Source organism: Fukomys damarensis, unplaced genomic scaffold (genome assembly GCF_012274545.1).
Source record: "Fukomys damarensis isolate Sample0158 unplaced genomic scaffold, DMR_v1.0_HiC HiC_scaffold_17, whole genome shotgun sequence".
In the NCBI taxonomy this organism is placed as follows: Eukaryota; Metazoa; Chordata; class Mammalia; order Rodentia; family Bathyergidae; genus Fukomys; species Fukomys damarensis.
In genome coordinates this window covers 80,103,826-80,125,972 of record NW_022900929.1, presented here as the reverse complement: position 1 = coordinate 80,125,972, position 22,147 = coordinate 80,103,826, and the positions used below count along the sequence as shown (strand labels likewise).

General features: G+C 43.9%; 1 protein-coding gene across 6 annotated transcripts in view; it reads left to right on the top strand.

Annotated features, from left to right (window-relative positions):
- The first annotated feature begins 7,709 nt into the window (after positions 1–7,709).
- The window catches only part of Fam214a (family with sequence similarity 214 member A), a 56,287-nt gene continuing 41,849 nt past the window's right edge, over positions 7,710–22,147 (top strand). For all 6 annotated transcript variants that reach the window (XR_777277.2, XM_010609062.3, XM_010609061.3 and 3 more), the window contains exon 1: positions 7,710–7,881. Coding sequence is in view for 5 of the 6 variants with exons in the window: in XM_010609062.3 (XP_010607364.1) it covers positions 7,725–7,881 (157 nt within the window). In the remaining variant the exon portion in view is untranslated. The remainder of the gene's footprint in view (positions 7,882–22,147) is intronic.

The following is a 22,147-nucleotide window of genomic DNA, read 5'->3' as shown; positions in this document are numbered from 1 at the left end:
CCCGAGCGGGTTTCGGCGGAGAACTTGGTGGGGAAATGACGTTGTCAACGACGGCATCGGGGCGTGTGGTCGCGACCTCCCCGGCCGTTTGGAGCTGCGATCACTTGTTTTGAGGCGACATCGGTTTGACTTCAACTGTAGAGACACCTACAGACGCTTAAACTTGCCATTTTGAACTTGATAAAAAGAGTGAGGTGGCAATTTATCATTTTATTATGGTCCCTGCTTTCATGAGCTTTTTTTTTTGTTCTGTGAGCAAACTCCAAAAGTTTGGAAAGTACGGCAGCATTCAGTATATCGTACGCATAGGAATCCCCAGCAGAAGGTAAATGCTGCTTCGTTCCTAAACCTGTGTTTTCAGGTCTTAGGATAATGCACCCACTTTGCTTCTCAGACACTTCGAGGAATTGTTTACCAGTTTTCTGATTGATGACAAGTATCAGTTTTTGTAAGATTTTCATGTCGCAGTGGCCATTGAGAACTTTAGGTAGATAATAGTTTGGTTCAAGGAATGTAATAAAGCAGGGATTGTTTTATTTGGTAGGGAGTTGGACTAAACAGTTCACTGCAAATTTGAGACTTGAGGTTGGAAGTAGACATTTATCCTATGAATTAAATGCTTACAAAAAGAATGAACTAAGCTGGTTATTTTTGCAGATGGTCTTTCAAAGTGAGTAGAAACTGTCTATTTAAAATGTGGTTTTGGTCATACTGTCTATTAAATGAATTAGAAAGACAAAGCCATATTTAATTTAGTTTTAAGCGGTTCTTGAAAGCAAGCAACAACTATGTGTGTATAAAAATATTAGCAAGTGTATTACTGCTGAGCAGGTTGCTGTGTACTATGCTAAGTTTAGATTCTTCAGTGACTGAAAAATGGCACCAAGGTCAGTGATTGAATCTCAGGATAAACAAAAAAAATCAAAGTCACTGTTTGTTTTGGATTGTTGTTAAGTTGCTTTCAAGTTGTGGCAACTTAAAAACTGCTACTACCTGCAGTAGCAGTTTAAAATATAGTATTTATTTTAGGCAAACTAGTGCTAAACATGATAAAATGTTTACATACTGGTACAGGGGAAAATAAATATATTTATTCATCAAGATTTCTGAAGAAGCCGGGTGCGGTGGTGCACGTCTGTAATCCCAGCACTTGGGAGGCTGAGGCAGGAGGATCACTGTGAGTTCGAGACCATCCTAGGCTACACAGTGAGTTCCAGGTCAGTCTCACTATGTAGTGAGACCCTGTCTCAAAAAAACAAAACAACAACAACAAAAAAAAAAGATTTCTGAAGAAAGTGACTGTTTTCTCTTTCAAAAATATAGCTTTAGCATTCTCAGATAAAAATGATGAGATTACAAGTTTAGTATTGTGATTATGTTCCATAGTATGTGAACCTTTAGGCCTATGGCTTTTTTGTTACCAGGACCCAGGGTATTTAGTATCTTTGACTTAGCAGATGAATACAGAAATACTGAGATAAGGGCCAAGTGTGGTGGCACAGGCCTGTAATCCCAGCAGTCCAGAAGCTGAGGCAGGAAGATCTCCCAGAGTTTGAGGCCAGCCTGGGCTACACAGTGAGTCCAAGGCCAGCCTGAATTACATAGGGAGATCCTGTCTTAAAAAATACTGAGAAAAGTTTTTCATAAATGTACTACCTTTACTATGTGCGTGTGGTCTTGTATTTCTGCTCTAGTTCACCTTTTAATTGTCATCGCAACCTGTTGATTGATTTCCTGCCCAATTAATAGGTTGTGGTGACCTGCAGTCTGAAGAACACGGCTGTGAGCAGTGCTTGGCCGGAAGCACCAACACTTTGTGTTTTTCTACTTTGGTGTCTAGGGAACTATTTTATATTAGTGAATTTTCTAGATAATTGAAACTTCACTCTTTAAATGCCAAAAATATTTTCAATTATAATCATGATATATAGGTATCTCAAATATTCATGCATTTCTACTTTTATAAAAAGAAAAAGATATACAGTCTTAATGTAATTTAACCCTTAGTGGATGATAAAAGGACGCTGCTAAAACTTTCAACCTTGTCCTAAATCATAATAGATAATCTAGAAATGCCCTAAAAATGTTTGAGATTTAGGTGTTTTTTTCCATTAGCTTAAAACACTGCAGTTTATCATACATGTACATATTTATATCTGTGAGCTTTTTTTGGTTTCCTTGGATCAAAAACTTTTGTTGTTGATAATGCTTACTCTCCTTTAATTTCCTGCTTTTACTTTGTGGGCTAGAGAGTGAGATAAGCATATTTAACATTGAATCCTTGATAAAATCATAGCAAATAGAACCTCTCAGATACTCATTCAGCATGTGAGTAAAGTATGGATATTAATGTAGAGACTCAGATATTTGTTTAGTGAGCTACAGCTGTGCTTCAGAACGTCGGTGCCTAAGTGAGCACGTCAGAGCTACGTGACTGGGTGTGGTGGTTGGCTAATAGAAACAGTTTAAGTGGGGACTCAGACTAACAGCCTCGGTTTTTTTCACCTGTCTTCCATTTTCTTTCTCTCTTTTTCTCTCCCTCTGTCCCTCCCTCCCTCTCTTTCCCCCTCCCTTTTTAAGAAATGGTCTTGCTAAATAGTTTGGGGTGAGCTTGAACTCACTATGTGGCTCAGGTTGGCCACAAACTTGTGATGATCCTCCTCCCTCAACCCCCTGAGTATTAGGATTACAGGTATGTCCAAATTGCTGGCCTGTGTTGTTTTTGTTTGTTTTTTAATGTGGTACTGGGACCTTGCACAATACTAGGCAAGTGCTCTGCTGCTGAGCTATAATACTAACCTTTTTTAGTTTAGTTTAATTTTGTTTTTAGAGATGGCCTCACTATATAGTTCAGGCTGGCCTTGAACTCGCAGCAGTCCTCCTGCCTCAGCTTCCCAAGTGCTGGGATCACAGGCGTGCACCCCCACACCCAGCACAGTTAAGATGTTTTGTACATCACTGTGGCACATTTCACAGTAGTCAGTATATTTTACCATGTTTTAAGGTAAAGACATTTTAGGCAGTTATGTAACATTGTTGGCTAAAGCTACAGAATAGGAGTCTCTGCTGCTGTCCTTAGAACAGGCTTTGGAATCAAGTCTGGATCGTATATGTGTTCTGTACTTCTCTGCTGTGTAATCTTCATCACATTAATCTTGGCCTCAGTTTACTTGTCTGTAAAATGGGAGTAATTCCACCTGCTTACAGTTACTACAATGAAACATGAGAGTGACTGGTGCAGAGCAGGTACTAAATAAATAACTTACCATATTAAATAAAGCATTACGATTGCTTATATTGTTGGCCAGTTGCAAAGTACTATACTCGACAGAAATAAAATAGTTAAATGTACAATAACCTAACACTGTTTGGTTTTGTTTTACATTCAGAACATTCAACATGCCAAGGCTAAAGCAGATTTAATAGACCTCTAATATATAGTTGTCTGAGAATGTCTATTTCTTTCTTTGGCGTTTTGAGACATGGTCTCACTGTATAGCCCAGGCTAGCCTGAACTCCCGGCAATCCTCCTGCTTCCCCCGCCTGTTTCTTTATATGGCCATCTGCTGTTAGAATTACAGCTGAGTTTCCAGGGGGATTGCTGCAGGGAGGGTGGGTCAGATTGTCGGGTGGTCTCACTGTGGCCTGGAGCTGCCAGGCTGCAGTACTGTCAGCCTCACTGTGTAAGGACCTCGCTCCTAGTGCTTCCAGATAAGCTCAAAGTGTGATCTTTGTGTCAGTCAGTAATGAAAACTTCGCTGATGCTATAAATGTATGGTATTCTAAATTTGCTCATTTTAAAATATCTGTGCTTATCAAAACTGTTGTGAAAGATTAAGGCAAAATTTGATCATCAATAAATTAATAATTTAAATAGACTGTGTTTTTCACTTCATGTTTAAGCACAAATCATAGACTTAGGTAAAAATTACCCAAAACCTGTTCTAAAAACAAGCACCGTACCAATTTTACTTTTGAGGTTGAGACTGAGGGCTCACTTGTCCCTTATGACTCATTCCAGATGTTGGTGTTGGCCGTAGGACTGCTTTGGCCTGGGAATTACCTGTGCACAGTCCATTCTGTTAACTTCAGAACATTCCTTCCCGGTTGCCTGCAGTAGGAGGGAAGAAGTGACAAGGGCAAGGCCAGCCTGGACTACTCCATGGACCCTGACTCGGAAAAACCAAAAAATAAAAAATTTAAATTTAAAGTGATAAGGATAGAAACCAGTGGCAAGGGGTTTGCTTGTTTTTTCAGAATAGTTCGTTGTTAGCCTATGTAGATCAAACAATGAAAGTGACAGAGAAGTTGGAGGAAAAGAATAGAAATGCTGACTAGATTGAATAGGGCCATCTTTGGCTAAATCCCGAGGTGGAAGTGGTAGAAACAGCATTCACAACAGCTAGGACTTGGGCACACTGTATACCAAACCCCGCTCCAAATACTGTGTGCTCACGACTCACTCAGCCTCAGGGTTACAGAGGGAAACAGCCGCTGTTGTCCTCTCTCCATATGCAGTCTAGGCTCACAGTGATTCTCCTGCCTCAGCCTCCCACATTCTGGGATCACAGGCGTGCACCACCATTCCCAGCCCACCCCATCTGACAGATAAAGGAAACTGCTTCCCAGCAGCTGATTTCTTACCCATGATCACACAGATCATGAAGCGGGGGCAGGCTTGGGTACATGCTCTTAGCTCCCTGCCCAGTAGCAGTGATTGATATTAAACTACTCTGAGAAACTGTGACCAAATTAAAAACAAGCTTGAGAAAAACTCGAAGCAAGGACTTGCTGAGTGTTGTACCTCTCTCTTTGCTTTGGCCTTCTCGTGTTCACAGTGGGCAGGGTGATTTTAAGACCCGAGTTAGTGGATGTTTCGCGTCTGAACAGTGGCTGCCTCCGAGCGTGTGCGGTGAGCTGCTGCTATTACTTTTGGGCATTTTCTAAAGAAGCAGCCAATCATTGAGTGAAAGCGGAGGGGCGAAACAAAGGGGCTGATTCAGCAGCACGTTTTGCACAGACACAGGGTCTCAAGTTAAAAAGCTGGCCCTGGGTCCCCGTCCGTGTGTGTTGATGAGTCTTGACACGTCAGTTAATTGCTGGCTGGGGACAGCTTCTGGCGTGTGGATACCAAGGGGCTGACAGAGTGGAGTCCTGTCTGTGTTTTTGCCTGTCATCCACAAAGAAGGAAATGGCTTAGTGGACTGAACACTGTCATTTCTTTGGAGGCTGAGAAAAAAAGATAATTGGTAGGTAGAATTGAGAGGCTAATGTGCATAGAGGAAGAGTGACTTAAAAATTGATGTATTTTCAAAAAAGTGAAACCCGTGAGATATGAGAATTTTGCATTATGGGCAAGTGTAGAAAAATGTGAGAAACAAACACATATTCTTTTGCTACTCTCATCTTAGTATCTAATTATGAGAGTGTTTGCCCTCCTTTTGAGGTCAAGGATGTTTAAAACCAGGAATATTAAGCTTAGAATAACTTGACATTGACATTCATCCATTCATTCATTTATGGAAATGAGTTATTGGCCAGGGATTTAGCTCAGTGGTGCCACTGCTTGCCTCACAAGCGCAAGGACCCGAGTTCTATCCCCAGTGCCAAAAAAAGAAAGAAGAGAATGAGTTATTGTATCTAGACGCAGTGTTCTTTCTTAGCAGATAAACCAAAGTCAGTTTGCTGTGGTTGACTCCGTCTTTGCTAAATGAGTGGGACATCAGAGCAGTTCCTTTATTCTGTCAGGTTTCTTGCACACTAACCTGAGACACGTGGCTGGTGTGAGAGGCCAGCAGCCAGTGAAACCTTGGTCCGGGAACCACAACCAGACCGGCTGGCCCGGCCCTGGTCTGAGCAGAGCTTCCGAGCTCTCTCTCCTTCCGTCTCCTTTGCCTCGGGAGAGACTTCAGGAGAAGCTGCAGCCCGGCGCGTTTGTTCCCATCTCTTCCCCCGCTCACTGTGCAGGGCCCTGTGGGCTGCTGGTCCGGCTTTGCTCACCGCTCAGGCTCTCGCGCTCTGGTCTCCCTTTCTCCCCAGTCATCACTTGGTGGCTTCTCTTCGCTTCCGTCTAGCCTTAAATATCACTTTTATAGAGGTTTTCTGTGATGACTCTAAGTGTTCGATTACTGTGAATAATGTTATTTATGAAATGAGATGTCCTTTGTTACTCTGTGTCCTAGACACCTGTTTCCTTGGAAGCACTTGCCAAATTTTATCATTTTTTTCTTAGTTTATTATGTTTCCCCCACAACTGGATTGTTTTGTTTTGTTTTGTTTTGTTTTTTGAGACAGGATTTCACTATGTAGTTGAGACTGCCCTGGAACTCACTGTGCAACCCAGGCTGGTCTCAAACTCACAGTGGTCCTCCTGTCTCAGCCTCCCAAGTGCTGGGATTACAGCTGTGCGCCACCACACCAGGCTTCTCTCCACAACTCGATTTTAAGTGCTGCGGGGCCAGCAGCCCCCGGCCCACAGGGTCCCGCACAGGCAGTGCAAGGGTGCAGGCGTTGCTTGTTTGTGGAGCGAACGACGACGAGTGAGTCTCAGCTTGTGCAGCAGTGGCGCCAAACCGAATCGCTTTTCTTGGACAGCAACTAGGATCTACCAACTTCGGGGATGCTTGGGTTAATGACTGCTAGACTAGTATAGCAATTTTATCCCCATTCTTTTTCAAATGCATTATAAAGCACTTGGCTGTAAATTATTTAAAGGAAGATTACATTTTTAGTTGATTAAATCTCACTGAATTAAAATATAATTCAAATTTTAAAAGAAATGGGCAGAAGCTGGTGTCCATGGTTTCCAGCATCCCCCACGCACATTGTGGAAGCTCTCTGACCACCACCAGCAGACGTGCTGAGCTTGTTCCTGGTCCTCTTTGAGACCCAAGCAGAGAAGGAGGTAGAGATGCAGCCGATAGCCCAGCTTAATGAGTTCGGGAAGGTAGAGGAGTAGGGTAGATAGAGTACCAGGAAAAGAACTCCAGGATTTATGGTTTCAATTTGGGACCCATCCGTCATTTCTAGTTTTTGTGACATGGGCCAAATCCCAAACTTGTTTTCTCATCTGTGAAAGGTCCCTGGTTCAGAGTGTAGCTTCGGGGCTCAGGCGAGATGCCGGGGAAACTCTGTCAGCTGTGCACTGCCACGTCCGTGCGGACTTCCCTGAGGGCCAGCCAGGCAGGGCAGGGCCGGTCCATCCTTGTAGATGGCACAGAGCCAGGTGCTCCCCACTTCACTTCAGTTCTGTTCAGACTGCAGTCTTGCCAACCAGAAACTCACTGGGATTAAGGAATGTGGATTCGATGATGGGGTTTTCTAGAAGAATTGAATTGATGGCCATACTTTGGTTAGGTCAGAAAATTTCTTCTCAATAGCATGATAAGGTGTAATAAGAGTGAAGACCTAAGGCTTTAGGATCAAACTTAGATTGAGACTTGAATGTCAGCACTTACCAGTTGAATTACCTGGAGAAGAATGGAGAAAATTGCATAGCCTTTCTGGATGATTACCGTCTTTGCTTGCATGCCTTCAGCCTGACGCCTTTTGGGAGAGGTGCACTGAGAGCTTGTGCCTCACACCAGCCCAGGCCTGACGCAGGCCGCGCGGTTTTCCTTCACTTCTAGGAAGATTTGGAACAGCTGCTCGGAAGAAGTGAGTGTTTGAATACTCTGCTATGAGAACTGGTTGAATCAGGCGGAAACAACCAACAAACCTTCATCATGTCTCTGTCAGCCTTGTCTGTGGGAGGCAGACTGGAGATCATCAGAACTACCACAGAGCTGCAGCCTTTAATGCAAATGCAGCGGGAGAGGGAAAGTGGATCATCGGCAGAGGGGACCTGGCCAGCGATTTCTGGGGAACTACCACAGCGAGCAGGTTAGCATAGCCATAGGCCCGAGAGCCGGGGACAGGGTGGACGTGAAAGGGAGTTGAAAGCTGCAGCAGAGAGTAGCTGTTCAAAATTGTCTTTCTCTTGGAAAAGATTGTCTAGGACTTCCACAGGGCCTGGAAATGCCCCTTTGTACCACAATCAAGACTAGTTTCCTGACACTGCTAGCCTGGGAATCTAGCCGTGACCCGTGCCACTCAAAAATAAGTAATATTTATCCTAAGTCTGACCATCATTTGGATTTTAAAATGTATACTTTTTGGGAGCACAACCAATTTGTATCTGGGGATTAGCATTTTAAGTAATAGGAAGTGGGTTGGGGATTTAGCTCAGTGGTTCTGCTGCCTGCCTTGCAAGCACAAGGGACTGAGTTCGATCCCTGGTACCAAAAAAAAAAAAAATTAATAGAAGTTTCCACATTTTATTTTCCTTCTTAAACATATATGCTTGAGGGAAATTAATTGATTGTTAATACCTAAAATCCTAACATCCATTTCCTAACATCTAGAAAGTTTTTATACTTGTAATCTAATAAGCAGTTTCTTTTGTGAAGAGAAGCTATAGTTTACACAGTGAATCATTTCTACTTCATTTGTAATAGTAAGAGAATATGTAATTTTGGCCCTTAATGTTGGCCATTTACCTATTATTTTAGGTTTTGGTCTTAAAAATAACTTCAGATGAAAGGACTACACTCTATTGCTATAGCTGACAGAGCTCTAATACACAAAGAATTATGATTTAGTTATTTTATAAGAGAATTGGCCATAGGATTTCTTCAAACTTTCCTATTTTATTTTCTTTATTATTTAGGTTAGGAATGCAATTATACCTCTTCATAGGCTGTGAACATTTTAAGACTTTTGTTTTCTCTTGATGCAGATAGTTGGGATGGACACGATGGCTGGTTGGATAGATAGGTGCCCTGGAGGATGGAGGAGGGAGGGTGGTGTAGAGGGGCAGATGAATTGGACAGGTGGAAGGATGGATGGATGGACAGACACCTGGATTTTGTAGCCCATTTTTTGTTTTGTAATTTGCAAATAAGGTGCGAACATCATGGTGTTTCAACTCCTGTATACTTCAACGTCCAAGGGTATGTTGGAGTTTGCTGGCACCCGGTTGCAAAAGAAGATTGTGTATATTTCTTTTCCAGTTGATTGCTGGAAGTCAGCCTTGGTGGCAGCATTTATAACGTGCAACTTGGCAGTACTGCAAACCAGGACATTCTGCAGAGAGCCAGTTAATCATCACCGCATATGTCTTCTACCAATAAAGACATCCTCCTGAATATCCACAGCTGAGTATCACACTCAAGAAATGTCACTGGCGTAGTACTGATACCAGTTATGTAATTTATATTCATCTTTCCCTGCTGGTCCTAGTAGCATCTTTAGGCACACTGCCTTTTAAGGTTGTACCTTGCTTTTTGTTACAGAAAGAAGTTATGATGTTAGACCACATTTATGAAGATTTGGGGACATACCATAAAATGTGATAAGAAAAAATAGACTATGTAAAAAGGGCAGTTAATATTTTAGCAGGTTTTTCCTTATTTAGAATTTTAAAAACCATTACTTGGACAAAATGAGTTTTAAGAGAAAAGTGAGTATTAATGAAATTCCAAGATTTTTAGTTGGTATTTTTAAACCTACAGTCTCAGGCCGCCTGTGTGACCTCATTTCCTAGCACTTTCCAAAGTTTCCTGCACGTTGGCCATGTAAGTCTGCTGTTCTCCAGTCACAGGAGGCACGTTTGGCCCCTCTTGGAACACAAGTCTATGGCTGTCTTTACTTAATTGGCTTACTCCTCAATTTTTACCTCAAAGAAGCATTCTCTCTTTATTGCCCCTCTTTGTAGCCCTCCCTGCTTGGCCTTATGTTCTATAATTATTTATTTGTTTTCTGTCTTTCTTCCCAGTGGCAGAGCAAGCTTCATGAGGGCAGGGCACAGTTGCATTTATCCACTGCTGGGTATCCTCTCATGTGACTGCTGCCTGCTCAGTACACAGAGTGAATGAATGCTTGTGTGCGCTTTAGGGTCTTTGTGGTATGGCACAAAACTTGTTATTACTGGAAAATGTTAGGCATTTAACTTGCTAGTGTCAGGACTTCTGCTTCTAAACAGATCTGTTTGTTCCCACTTCACAAGGTTGGGGGGTGGGCAGGTGAAATTGTGTATGTGAACTCCCTTTGTGAAAGACAGACTATACCAAAAATGAAGAAAAAATAAATGAACCTTGCTGTTCCTTCTTAAGGCTCTCATACTTACACAACAGCTACGGTCCCGGAAGGCACAGATGGTAAGTCAAGGTACAGTGCGTCTAGGGGAGCCATGGATGTCAGCACTGTACCCCCATGTGACCACACGGTGGGGGCACAGGTGAGAGAGCTCCCTCTGCTTGGACTTCCTAGGAAAACACTGTAGGCTGTGACAGGTGGATCCGGTTCGACCGATAGGAAGATCTGGACTCGCTGCAGACCTCTCTTTCCCGCCAGCGCAGTGTTTATGACTTGGGGAAGCACAGCTGACATGTGCCTGATTCCCTGAACAATGTTAATATCCCTCAGATGCCTACGGTGTAGTGGGGTGTTGCTGTCCATTTCTCTTAGGAAATCACTCCAAAAATGTTGGTCTGTCAAGCAAGTATTCAAATATTCAAAATTTAGAGAAGTCCAAAGAAGAGAAAATACTCACTGGAAATCCTGCCACAGTCTGATTGGACAGCTCACATTTTGGGATCTGTTTCTAGTCTATATATATGTGTATATGCACGCGTCATATTTAAAAGTTATTTAAACCATAATAACACTTAGCAATCTAGTTTTTACATAACGTATTTAATATTGTAAATGTTACTAAGTGTACTTCTATTAATAGTATCTAATGGTTGTAAAGCTAACTTTCGTATATGTGTATCCAATTTTAGAATTTTTAAAAATTTTAATTGTGGTAAAAAGATAGTAAAGTAAAATTTGCCATCTTAATCATTTAGGCTGTTACAAGTATCACTATAGTGAGTATTCTTGTAACCTAATCTTGGTATATATCCTTTTTTTTCCCTAGTAGTGTTCTGAAAGTAGAATGATTTGATCAAAGTTTATGTGAAGATAGATTTTTATTATTGTAAAATCACTTTTCAGAAAGTTTTGCCAATTTGTAGTCCCTCCAGTAGTCTGCTTTCCCTGCCTTTCACATTAGATTCAACTAGGCAGTTTTTTTCTTTTAATCACTTTGTAGCTGTTGTTGGGGAGGGTGAGGGGAGGAGTTGAAATAATTTTTGTTCTGTTTTTTGAGACAGGGTCCTGCTTTGTAGTTCAGACTGATCTTGAACTCATTAGGTAGCCCAGGCTGACCTCTGATTTAAGGCGATCCTCCTGCCTCAGCTTCCCAAGTGCTGGGGTCCAGTGAAATAGTCTTGCTATGTAGCCCAGGGTGATTCTAGGGATCCCAGTTAAGCCTCCTGCGTGCTCAGATTGCAGGTGTATACCGCCACACCCAGCCCTTTGGCTGGCATTCAGTGTGTGCCTCTAACGCAGTGGAAAGAATATGGTGTTGGAGTTCAGCAGATCAATACTCAGGTATCAGCTTCGTTACTTGATAGCTGGGTGAATTCAGGAAAGTCAAATGCTCTAAGCCTTAATTGCCCTAAAATCTGTAAAAAATAGGAGTCAATTTTTTTGTTTGGTTTTGTTTTGTTGGTACCAGAGGTTGAATTCAGGACCTTGTGCTTTCGAGGCAGGCAGTGGGACCACTGAGCTGAATCCCGGGCTAAGAGTCACTTTTTTGGTGGTGGTGGTCTGGGGAGGGGGATCCTGGTTTGTTTTGTTTTTTCCTTTTTTTTTTTTTGAGCCTAAGGGCCTTGGCACTGAGCTACATCCCCCGCCCTTCTTAGTTTTTACTTTGAGATGTGTTCTCACTAAGTCTCACTAAATTATCCAAGCTAGGTTTGAACCTGTAATTCTCCTGCCTCAGCCTCCCAGAGTGCTGGGTTAATAAGAACGTACCGCGAGACCTGGTTCTGTGGTTCTTTCCCTAAAGGTTGCTATGAGAGTTGAAGGAGACAATATCTGTCATATCTAGTGCAATGCCTAGGCACAGGTGGGCACTGTGCTGTGTAGACAAGTTGCTGGGCTGAGGATTCTGGGCTGGTGTCTCCTCCATCTGGATGGTGTCTTTTCCAGCTGGGATCTGGTACTACAAGGAAGTTTACTGATGTCACAGCTACACCGGTTCACTTTATCCTGTGAGGTCATCTGGCAGTCTGTGCCTGTGTTGCCTTCCCGGAGTGCTCTGTGGCACCTGTGCTCAGCAGCAGGGCTCTGCCAGTCCTGGTTTCCTACTGTAACCAGCACCAAGCACAGGACAGCAGACTTCCTGTGAAGTCAAACTCTGGCTTTGATGTCCTCTGTTGGTCTGTTAGTGTTTCCACTTACTGTATTAGGGCAAAGGGAGAAAACCCATGCCTTCCCTCATTGGGTAGCATTCAGATTGGCTGTGTAACAAATTGGGGTTTGTGGTATCAGCTTTGAATAAATTCATTGCTTTACTTCAAATGTAACATCCAGATGCGTAGACATTCCCAACTCCTCAAGATCTTCCTAAGAAGACTTACTTAAACAGACATTGTGTGTGCTGTATGCAACTCTGCTATTTAGTTTATCTTGCAACAAATACGTACTCTGAGAAAAAGTATGGCGGATTTTGTGCGAACCATTGTACATTCTCTTCATTTAGTACTGTTTACTGCTGAGTGTCCCGTGGTAGGACCTCGGGGGCAGACTGTTTTCTGCACTCCTGGATGTATCACAGAGAAAGAAAATACACGTGTTCTGAGGCAGCGATAGCGAAGTGAACAGTGAGGGCAAGGCCTACCAGCAGACTTCTAGGGAACGATTAATTTTAGTACACAGAAAGTGTGCTGAGCCCTAAACGGCAGATACAGTTTGGCGAGGTGCCTGAAAGAAAAGGCATCTGGCAGGAGGACTCAGGCGTGGGTTGGACTGCAGGTTCGTAGGGGACGGCAGGAGAGTGATGCGGATCGGAGGGTTTGCTTCAGACAGGAGAGATTAGGCTTTTAAATGTCAGCCTGAGACTTTGAGCTTCGTCATTTGACAGTGGGGCATGGTTCATTACTTTGGTGTGATTAAAGAAAACTTTTTAGAAAAATAATTGGAGTTTATTTCATTTAACTTCATCATAAACCAGTACAGCGCTAGTAACTATAAGGCAGTCTTCAAATGAGTTTTTTAGCTTTCAAAATTAAAAAATGCCCTGCTGCTATAAAAGTTACCTGTCTGTAAGCCTTCTTCTGTGCTCTTGGCCCGTTCTTTTTCTTCATTCATTTTTCCTTTTGCCATCATTCTTTGTTTATAACATAGGAGTTTTTTGTTTGTTTGTCTTTTGACAGGTTCTCGCCATGTAGCTCATAGTAGCCTTGAAATCACTGTGTAGCTCAGGCGGGCCTTGAGCTTGAGGTGATCCTCCTGCCTCAGCTTCCCAAGTACTGAGATTACAGGCATGTACCATCACACCTGGCCTTGCCAAAGCTTTAGGACTATTACAACATCACACAATACTAATAATACATCTGTTGCTTTAAGATACTCTTGTCAGAACAGTAAGCTGCACTGTTATTTGAAAGTAGTTGTATGTTATCAAAGTAGAAGGGAGAAAGATGTAGGGTGAAACTGAACATTCCTTTTCTCAGTTTAGACAGTTGCTATTTAATCTGTGGGAAGGAGACATAAAAAAATTAAGATGTGTTATGTCCATGACGTACCCTAACCCTGCAGTGAATGTAATCATCACATGATGATGGCCCAAAGATGGGCCAATACCTTCTGTGGGACTGGAGTCCTTTGTCGTTCCCATCCCTGTCCCCCTGAGCCTTTCGTGGGTGCTCTGACAGTGTGGAGTAGCAGAGGGCGGTCTAAGGTCCTGGTGTGGGGAGAGCATGGAGCAGAAGGCCCCAGGTTCCCATGCCCAGTCCTGCCACTCTCTGGGGAAGCACACACCAGCCAATGCGACCACTATTGCCTCATCTGGAACAGGAATTTCAGAGATTCTTCCTGGGCCTCATTTCTGTCCTTTCCAACTCCTTTCCTAGGTGGTGCTTCCCTAGCCTTCCCTTACCTTCCTGCACTGGCCGAGGCCTCCTTGGGGCGGCAGTAGCATACCTGTACCTCAGGCCACGCTCCTGCTGTGTTGGTGCCGTGTCGGTGGACGCTGGTCGTGGACGTGCTTCTGTAGTCCAGAAGGCTGTGACCAAACCCTGGCTGCGCAGAGTTCAGCTATGGGCAGGGCATTCCACAAGGCTAATGGTGGAAAACCCTCAGGTTATACAGTGCAGATAGCAGGAGCTTAGGACAGAAAAATGTTAGTGTCATCCTGAAACTACTTTCGAGATTGTTCTGTAGCCAGGAGTCAGAGTGGAAAAGGTCCTTGGGGAGCATGAGTCTCTCATTTTTATAGTTGAGAAAACAAGGCCCCAAGAACAGAAGTAACCTGTCCAGCTGCAAAAGCTGAACTCCAGTTTCCTACTGGTCTGCCTTCTTCTAGACTGCTTCACCTCTAGCACCTCCTGGACTAGCTGTTATCATGATCAAATGAGGTAAGCCAGAGGAAGTACTTGGAATGCAACTCCATTCTGAATAAACACCCAATAAATGTTGGCTGTAGCTGTTGTTAATAAATGGCCATCCTTCCAGTAAGACACACACAGACTCCCAGTGCTGGGAAGGTGGCCTGCAGACTGTGACAGCCGGTCCGGCCTGCAGGAGAGGGAGTGTTCTGAGGAGGCTGTCTTCCTGTCCTCGCTATAATGCCTTCCTCCCTGCAGCTCCAAGAGCTGAAAGAGGTCTGATTTCTCCCGCGGCATCCCTCACACCTGTCTCAGTGCAGGCCCAGAACCGACTTCAGTGACTGCCAGTACCTGGAGGGGAAAGACTTTCTCCTCCCCGCAACAAGAATGTGTCCTGGGACGAAGGACATTGCCTAGGTAGCTTCTAAGACATTTGAACACTTGCTCCATATTTGTTAAGTATTTCAAATGATAAGTTCTGAGATATTAAATATTTTGTTATGAGTTTCACAAAATAAAAACTTAACGAAGAATTTCAGTTTCACTTTTACCTCTAACTGTATTATTAGGTTCAGACTGTGGCGGGTGTGGCTTGGTTAAATGCTGCCTGAGACCATCTAACTGTGTCGCTCTTCAGACAACAGTCACACAGTCACTTTTATCGTTAGTCATCTTGTTTAATTTATTTTTTTCATCCTGGGGATTGACCTCGAGAGGCAGGCAGAGGCACCACTGAGCTGAGTCCCCGGCCCTGTCGTCAGTCATTCCGTCGTCTGCTGGTGTGCTCAGCTCCGTCTTCACGAGCTTGTGCTTCATTCTGCACATAGCTTAAAGCACTCTGCCTACAGGCTGTGCGTCTGGTATGTTATGACTTAGGTGGGTCCTTATGTGAAACCAAGAGATTGACAGCATGGAATGCAGGTTGGGATTTAATACAGAGTACAAAAATTGCCATTTTGTTTCTGAGATGCTCAGTTTCCTAAAGTCCTGCCTAACTGCATATGTTCTGGCAAAATGTTCCCACAGTGAATTGTTTTGCACAGCTTCTTCTGCAGTAAAAAATGTTTCATGGTTTTATTGGTTAAGTACGACTCCGCAGCTTTACCACTTGCTGGACCCTTCCCCGCTGCCTTCCCCACACAAGTATCCCCAGAGGAGGTGCTCTGTGCTTGGCGCTGAGTGTCAAAGACACAGTGAAGAGCAAGAGCGACCCAGTCTCTGCCCTCAGGAAGCTGACTTGTTCCCAAGCGAGCAGCAAGGCAGGAGCCATGTCCTCTGCTGTGTGGAAGAGGCTGGGGTTAGGTGGGGTTGGGAGCTGGCCCAGGGGAAGCGGCCCGCAGAGGTCAGTGGCGGCTGGAATCTTGGAGTAGGGGTGTGGGGGTAAGGCTTTAGGTGTGACGAAGAGTGCAAGCGTAGTCTCAGTGCATGCAAACGTCAGTAGGGCACTCGTTGCCCCATGAGCCTTGCTGGTGTTCATTCCCCTTCGCGTTGGTGCAGCTGGAAGCCGCCTGGTCTAAAATGTGAGAAGCAGTGGAGGTATTCAGATGGTACCTCATAAATTAAAGCTGTGTTGAAAATGCAGCGCTGTGCTGTGAAAGGTTAACTACAGCAGTTGTGCAGAGAAGAAGCAAGCCCGTCTTCCTCTGCACTGGATCCCGAGGGCTGTCCAGACACCTGCGCCCGTAGAAGTGGTGCCTGCTGCAGTAGAGCCAAGGAGTGGCCGTCTGGGACAGGTGTGAATTTGGTGTGGGGGATTAGTTTGTCTTGGTTTTTTGAGACAGGCTCACTGTGTAGTCCTTGCTGCCCCAGCCTCCAGAGTGCTGGGTCAATTTTGGCTATAAATTTGGCTATCAATTTTGGCACAGGTGTCAGTTTTGGCTATAAATCTCTAGCAGTTAGTTTCTGAAATGACTTAGTGAAATAAAACCTAGCATCAGCGTTTCATTCAGCTGTGTTGGTTGAATGAAATGTAGAAACAAGTTCTTGGGAGAGGGTAAGTGAATTACAGTAGAGCTAGGTATCTATCTGAAGACCCATAGGGAGTGACACTAACTGAGAGTCAGTGTCACACAGACTGGGAGACATCTGACATTGCTGCCCCATGACAGCACTCTGTCCCCCCGAAAGGCCATTGTCAGTCTTGCTCCATGGGGTGAGAACTGATCTTTTATTTTTCCTGTTATTTAAAAAGAAAGTGTTGGTTCTTACCCTTTAGTTGGTTTCATAGCACATTAATCCTACTGGTTGTTTAGCACTCAGAAGCACCCAGAAGACCTGCATTTTCAGGTCCTGCTGGCACCTGCTGTGACCACTCTGTGCACACCCTGGCGTTCACCTAGTAGCGTTGTCATAACGACACAACAGCAGAGTGGGCCTGTAGGACCCTGCTCAACACAGTCAGTCCATGGCTGTTCTATTCCCTCCGAAGTTTGTGAGTTTACAGAGTTGGAAGGAGACCACAGGTAATGATGGGGAGCCTTTTTCAGAGAAAAAAACAACTCTAAACACTAGTTTTTGTTTTTGAAAATGAAGAAGGGAATTTCTTCCTATTGAGTCCAAGAATTCAGAGCTATGGATGGCCACAAAAGTTTAGTCACATCATTTAGAAACAGGCCTGTGTGAAATAGTTTCAAATTAGTGACTTTTAATGCAAACACATAGTATTAGCACTTCGAGGTCCTAATGATTGAATCCTTAAAGATACACGAGTTTGACTGGATTCCATACAACTGTTCACACCAGATCTCTGTTGACGTTCTCCAGTATTTAAAATGCAGGCTCTATTGTTTGTATAATTATCTGCCTCTATTGATAGAGTTAATGACATATACCAGTGATAGGCAGTTATGGGAAAAAATTGGATATGGAATCGTGCTGGGGGAAGTGATTCAAACTGGGTAACTCATCACTTGCTTTACTTTCTGGTTCAGTTTTTTTGTTTTCAAAATATTATTTTACAAAGTTACAGTTGTCAGAAGGACAATATAGGATCCATTATCTCCATTGAATACTTTTGTCAATATCAGAATAAAAATCATGATTTGTTTTAAATTTTTAAGATTGAATTAGCCAGGCATGGTGGTACATGCCAGTAATCTCCGCACTCAGGAGGCTGAGGCAGGAAGATCACTGTGAGTTTGAAGCCAGCCTGGGGCTACACAGTGAGTTCAAGGCCAGCCTGAACCATAAAGCGAGACCCTGTCTGAAAAAAAGATTGAACTGAGCATAGCATTCTTTATAATAAATAGCAAGACACTGACAATATCCAGGAGCATGTCTTTAAGGAAGTATGGGTAAAGGAGACTCTGGCACACATTTTATGCAGTGATGATGATATTAACATATAAAGACAACATTTTATAGGGTGTTAAGCATGAATTCTTACACCAGATTTTGATGCTTAACTCAATGTGTGTATACAAGATATTATTAGACACAGTGTTTGTCCAGTAGCTTAGATTATAAATAACCCTGTTCTCACTCATTTTAAACAATATAGTATAAATGATGCCAAAAAGGCTAGAACATTTTCTTCTCTCCAGGATCTTAGGTTTGTAAACAAAGCTCTGAAGGCGCTACTCCTGGGACTAATCTAGGCCATCATAACCTAACATCTTCTGAAAGATGAGAATCCAAATTTAGTCTCTTAGTTACTTTTAATATTTTAATTTTAAGAATGTGTTTAGCTCCTAAAACGGCCTTATTCGGGACTCGTTTGTGTCGTGTCATAAGGAAACAGGACACTGGCCACTCACCTCAGCAGCTGTGACTGCCTGAACTCTCCATGCCAGGGGAAGTTAGTGCCCTTAATAGCACAGGTTTTGTTTCTCAGTGAAAACTTTGACTTACTGAAATCCTAAGTTCCCCTGTTTTCCCACAGCTGTCAGCCGACTTGAGTTTACTGCTGGGGATGGAACCCAAGGCTTGGCATGCTGGGCAGGAACTTTGCCACTGAGCAGAGCTACCTTTCCAACCCAAGAAGAAGCCTGCATTGTTTGACAGTGAAGTTCTGAGCTAGGTGGTTTGTAGCACTTACAGAAATCATTATTCCCACTTTACAGATGAAGAGATAATCGTGGATAGGTACAATAACTTGATAGCACAGTTTGTGAGTGGGAACAACTTAAGCCCCTAGATTTCCTAGCTCTTTTCCATTATACTTTGCTCTTTCCAATTAGTAAAGTTGGATCTTGTAGATATGTGTTCATGCTGCCACATCCGGACCCCAGACATCTCTTAGAAGACCACTGGGATGACTATCCTGTCGGTACAGTGTGGCACATTGCTGCTCTCAAAATAGCTGTGCCCTGTCCTGTTTGACCTTACTGCATACCATTATAAGCAAGAAGGAACGAGGAATTTCAGAGAAGTGCTGGAGATCACAGAGCTGGGTGGAAAAAATTTGGACTGGAACTCAGATCTGTGGCTCCTGACTATCCTTTTGTACTTTCTTTGGATTAAGGAAGCCTTTTTCATGAAGTAGTGAAGTCATGATTATACCGCCACTGTCACCAGGACCCCCTGGTGCCATCAGGTGCAGCTCTCCTGGGTTACAAGTCGTGTACCACGGGTGGTTCTGACGCAGTGGTTACTGAATGTGTAACAGGTGGGATGTGCTAAGGGAGGTGTCAGTATTCAGACTCTGTTCCTGTGTGATGCGAGCTTGCCGTACAAAAATGTATACAGGGAAGGATCGTAGGCAAGAGCAAACATTAGATTCACAGAGACCTGAATGTGAATCCTAGCCTTGTCCACTTGGTTCTGGTTCCTTGGGCCAGTTAACAATCCATTCTTTCTTGTGTGGGGAAACAACTGCCTGTAAATCAGCGGAAATGGGTGAGGGGATTTGCATCATACCTAGCCGGTGGTAGTGTTTTTTTAATATGCACGGGTAGATGTGGCTGCCATTTAGTATACACAGTACTTGATGAGTTCCTTTGAAAGTTTTTTTTTTTCCAATAGTATTTGTTTGTTTAGAAAGCCATCAAATGTACCGTGATTATATCTAAAATATCGTATCAGTAGACAGCTCCCCGCTACTGCTAACAGAAGCCACAGACAATCTGGACAGTTGATTTTCTAAGTTTTTCCATTTTATATTCAGAATTTGTAGTTTTTAAATTCCTAGGGAAGATAAGTTTTCCTCCCTATTTTCTTTCTTGAACCTGGCCCATTTGGAGAGCACACTTGATAGGGACCAGGGAACCCTGCTAGCTGGGTGGCGTCCAGGGGAAAAGGGAGTTGGTGTGGCTGTGCTTGGAAAGTGAGAACATGGGATTAGCACCGTGTGGCATGTCCTGTTATTTAGATTCTGAGCTTGTCAGCTTTGAGATTTACCAAGTAGATATTATGCCATTATTTTATATCACCCATTATAGCTTTCTTTGCCGAGATTACCAAATCAGAGAAAAGCAACCTTTCTTCAGAAATGTGCAAAAATGTCATTCTCAAATCTGTTGGGAAACTAGCAGTCCACAGGAAGTATTTTATTGAATAAAATCCTCACAGTTGAATTTTATTTTTTAATATATGTCTTGAGTACATTTTATACACTTGCAGTTACATACTAGTCTGACTAAATTTTTGTTCTGTTTCATTTTTGTTTTTTTGGTACCAGGGATCAAACTCATGACCTTGTGCTTTGGGAGGCAGGCGTGGCGTCACTGAGCTGAATCCCTGTCCCAAATTTTTCATAACTTAATCTTTGTGTCAGTCAGTAGTTTTATATTAACAGTTATATGAGAGCATTAGCTGTTAATCCAAAGCTTAAGGATTATAACTGAAAGGATACAGTACAAAGCTGCTAGGAATTGTGTACCAACAGATTTTGAAAGGTAAATGATCCGTTTTAAATGTGCATCCATTCAGATAGTCTTACAGTGGGACTTTCTTTGGCTCCCGGTGATGACTTGCGTACATGAACTGTTAGACCCCATCTCCTGGGTCTGAGCACTGAGAATGATGGTACTTGTTCGGCATACCTCCCACGGTTTGAATGAGAGTCAGGCAGTACCTGGGTGTCGCGGGAGAAAGCGGTCAGTGGGAGAGGCTGCGCCGCTGGTGAACCGGGCTCTTCTCGGGAGGAAACTGAGGCGCGCACGCGCATCCTCGCACTCCGTTGTCCGGCTGTCTGAGAGTGGAGCCTGCCTCCTGCTGAGGGTCGCCCACTGCCCTCTCGGGCCCTCAGCGCTGTAGAACTGAGAACCAGCCTGTTTCCTTAAGGGACGGCCGCATCTCCGGCCACATCTTGTGGATTCTGGGGCTGTTATGAAACAGTGCTGTTTGTAGCCTCCGGGTTAAAAATAGCCGCGTGGTGCTCACGGGGTTTCTTTAGTAGTGCCAGCTTGCTATCATCCTGCACTCCCGGCCAGGACACTCCAGATATATTAAGCTGTGAGTAACAAACAGCGTGGCTGCGGCAGCCCTGCCTGTTCCCACAGACCTTTCCTAGAGCGACCATGGCTGTGCTCTTTATTGAAAGACTGCAAATAAAAAGTTTCCATTGCTTTCAGAGTTTGGAGCCACTATCCTGGTTAATGTGATGAGCAGGGGAAGCCTTTCTTTCCCTCCTTTTTTCGGAGACAGTCTCATTAATGAAGTTTGGGCTGGCTTTGAACTCACTGTGGAGCCCAGGCTGGCCTCAGACTCCAAGGGATCCTCCTGCCTCGGCCTTCCTAGTGCTAGGAATACAGGCGTGCACCATCACGCACGGCCCTAGGGGAAATATTTCTGAAATGAGAAATTTGTCTGATCTTTCCTTTTGTCCCCCTCAACCTGAATATCTTTGTAAGTTGAGAAGGGATTTTTGTGTTGTTAAAGTTTGTGGTGAATGTGCGGACTGGTACACTGGAGCCTAGTACTTGAAACCTGGGGAGAAAACCTAAATCTTGATGTTGTCAGGTAATTTTAAGATAAATGAATTTAGACAAAGTGTCATTGTTTTTTGGCTTTTGAGACAGGGTCTCACTATGTAGTTCAGGGTGGCCTTGAACTCATTAGGTAACCCAGCTTGGCCTTGAACTTGTGGCAAACCTCCTGCCCCAGCCTGAGTGCCGGGGTTATTGGCATGTGTCACCATGCCCGCCCCCCACCCCATGTCAATGTGTTTTGTAACGAGGTGTTTTACTGCAAATACCTAGCTATGTCTTGTATCTTCCAAGCTGCCTTTTCTTGTTGAATCTTTTTCTAGTCAGCCTGTTAACCTATTCTTCTTGCCCCCTTAAAAGGTACTGCATGCCTTTGAGGAGAATCTTTCGGACCCTGTCCCATTTTAAATACCAGCTGGTTGTGCTTTCCTGGGAGTTTTTGGAGTTGTGGTAAAGTAGTCTGCCATTGCAGTTATGGAGTCTGGGCGAAGTTTGTCCTGCCGGCTTCGGGTCTGTGTCCGTCTTCAGAGGGCTCCCCTGCTAGGCACCTGCTGGTCTCTCACTACCCTTCTCTGTCCCTCGTTTCACGGGAAACAGCTGAAATAAATTTTGCATTAGGGGCTTCTCAGTATTTTTAGAAGCAGCTGGAAAGGCACAGCGTAGGGGCCAGTGCTAGAGTCCTTTGTCATCACCAGTCTGCCGTTCTCTGCTTTCAAGTTGCCTAAACACAGCTGAGTTGGTCAGAGGCGCAGAGAAAACAGGAGCACGCTGCCAAGTCGACAGGAAGCCGCGGGGGACGGGACG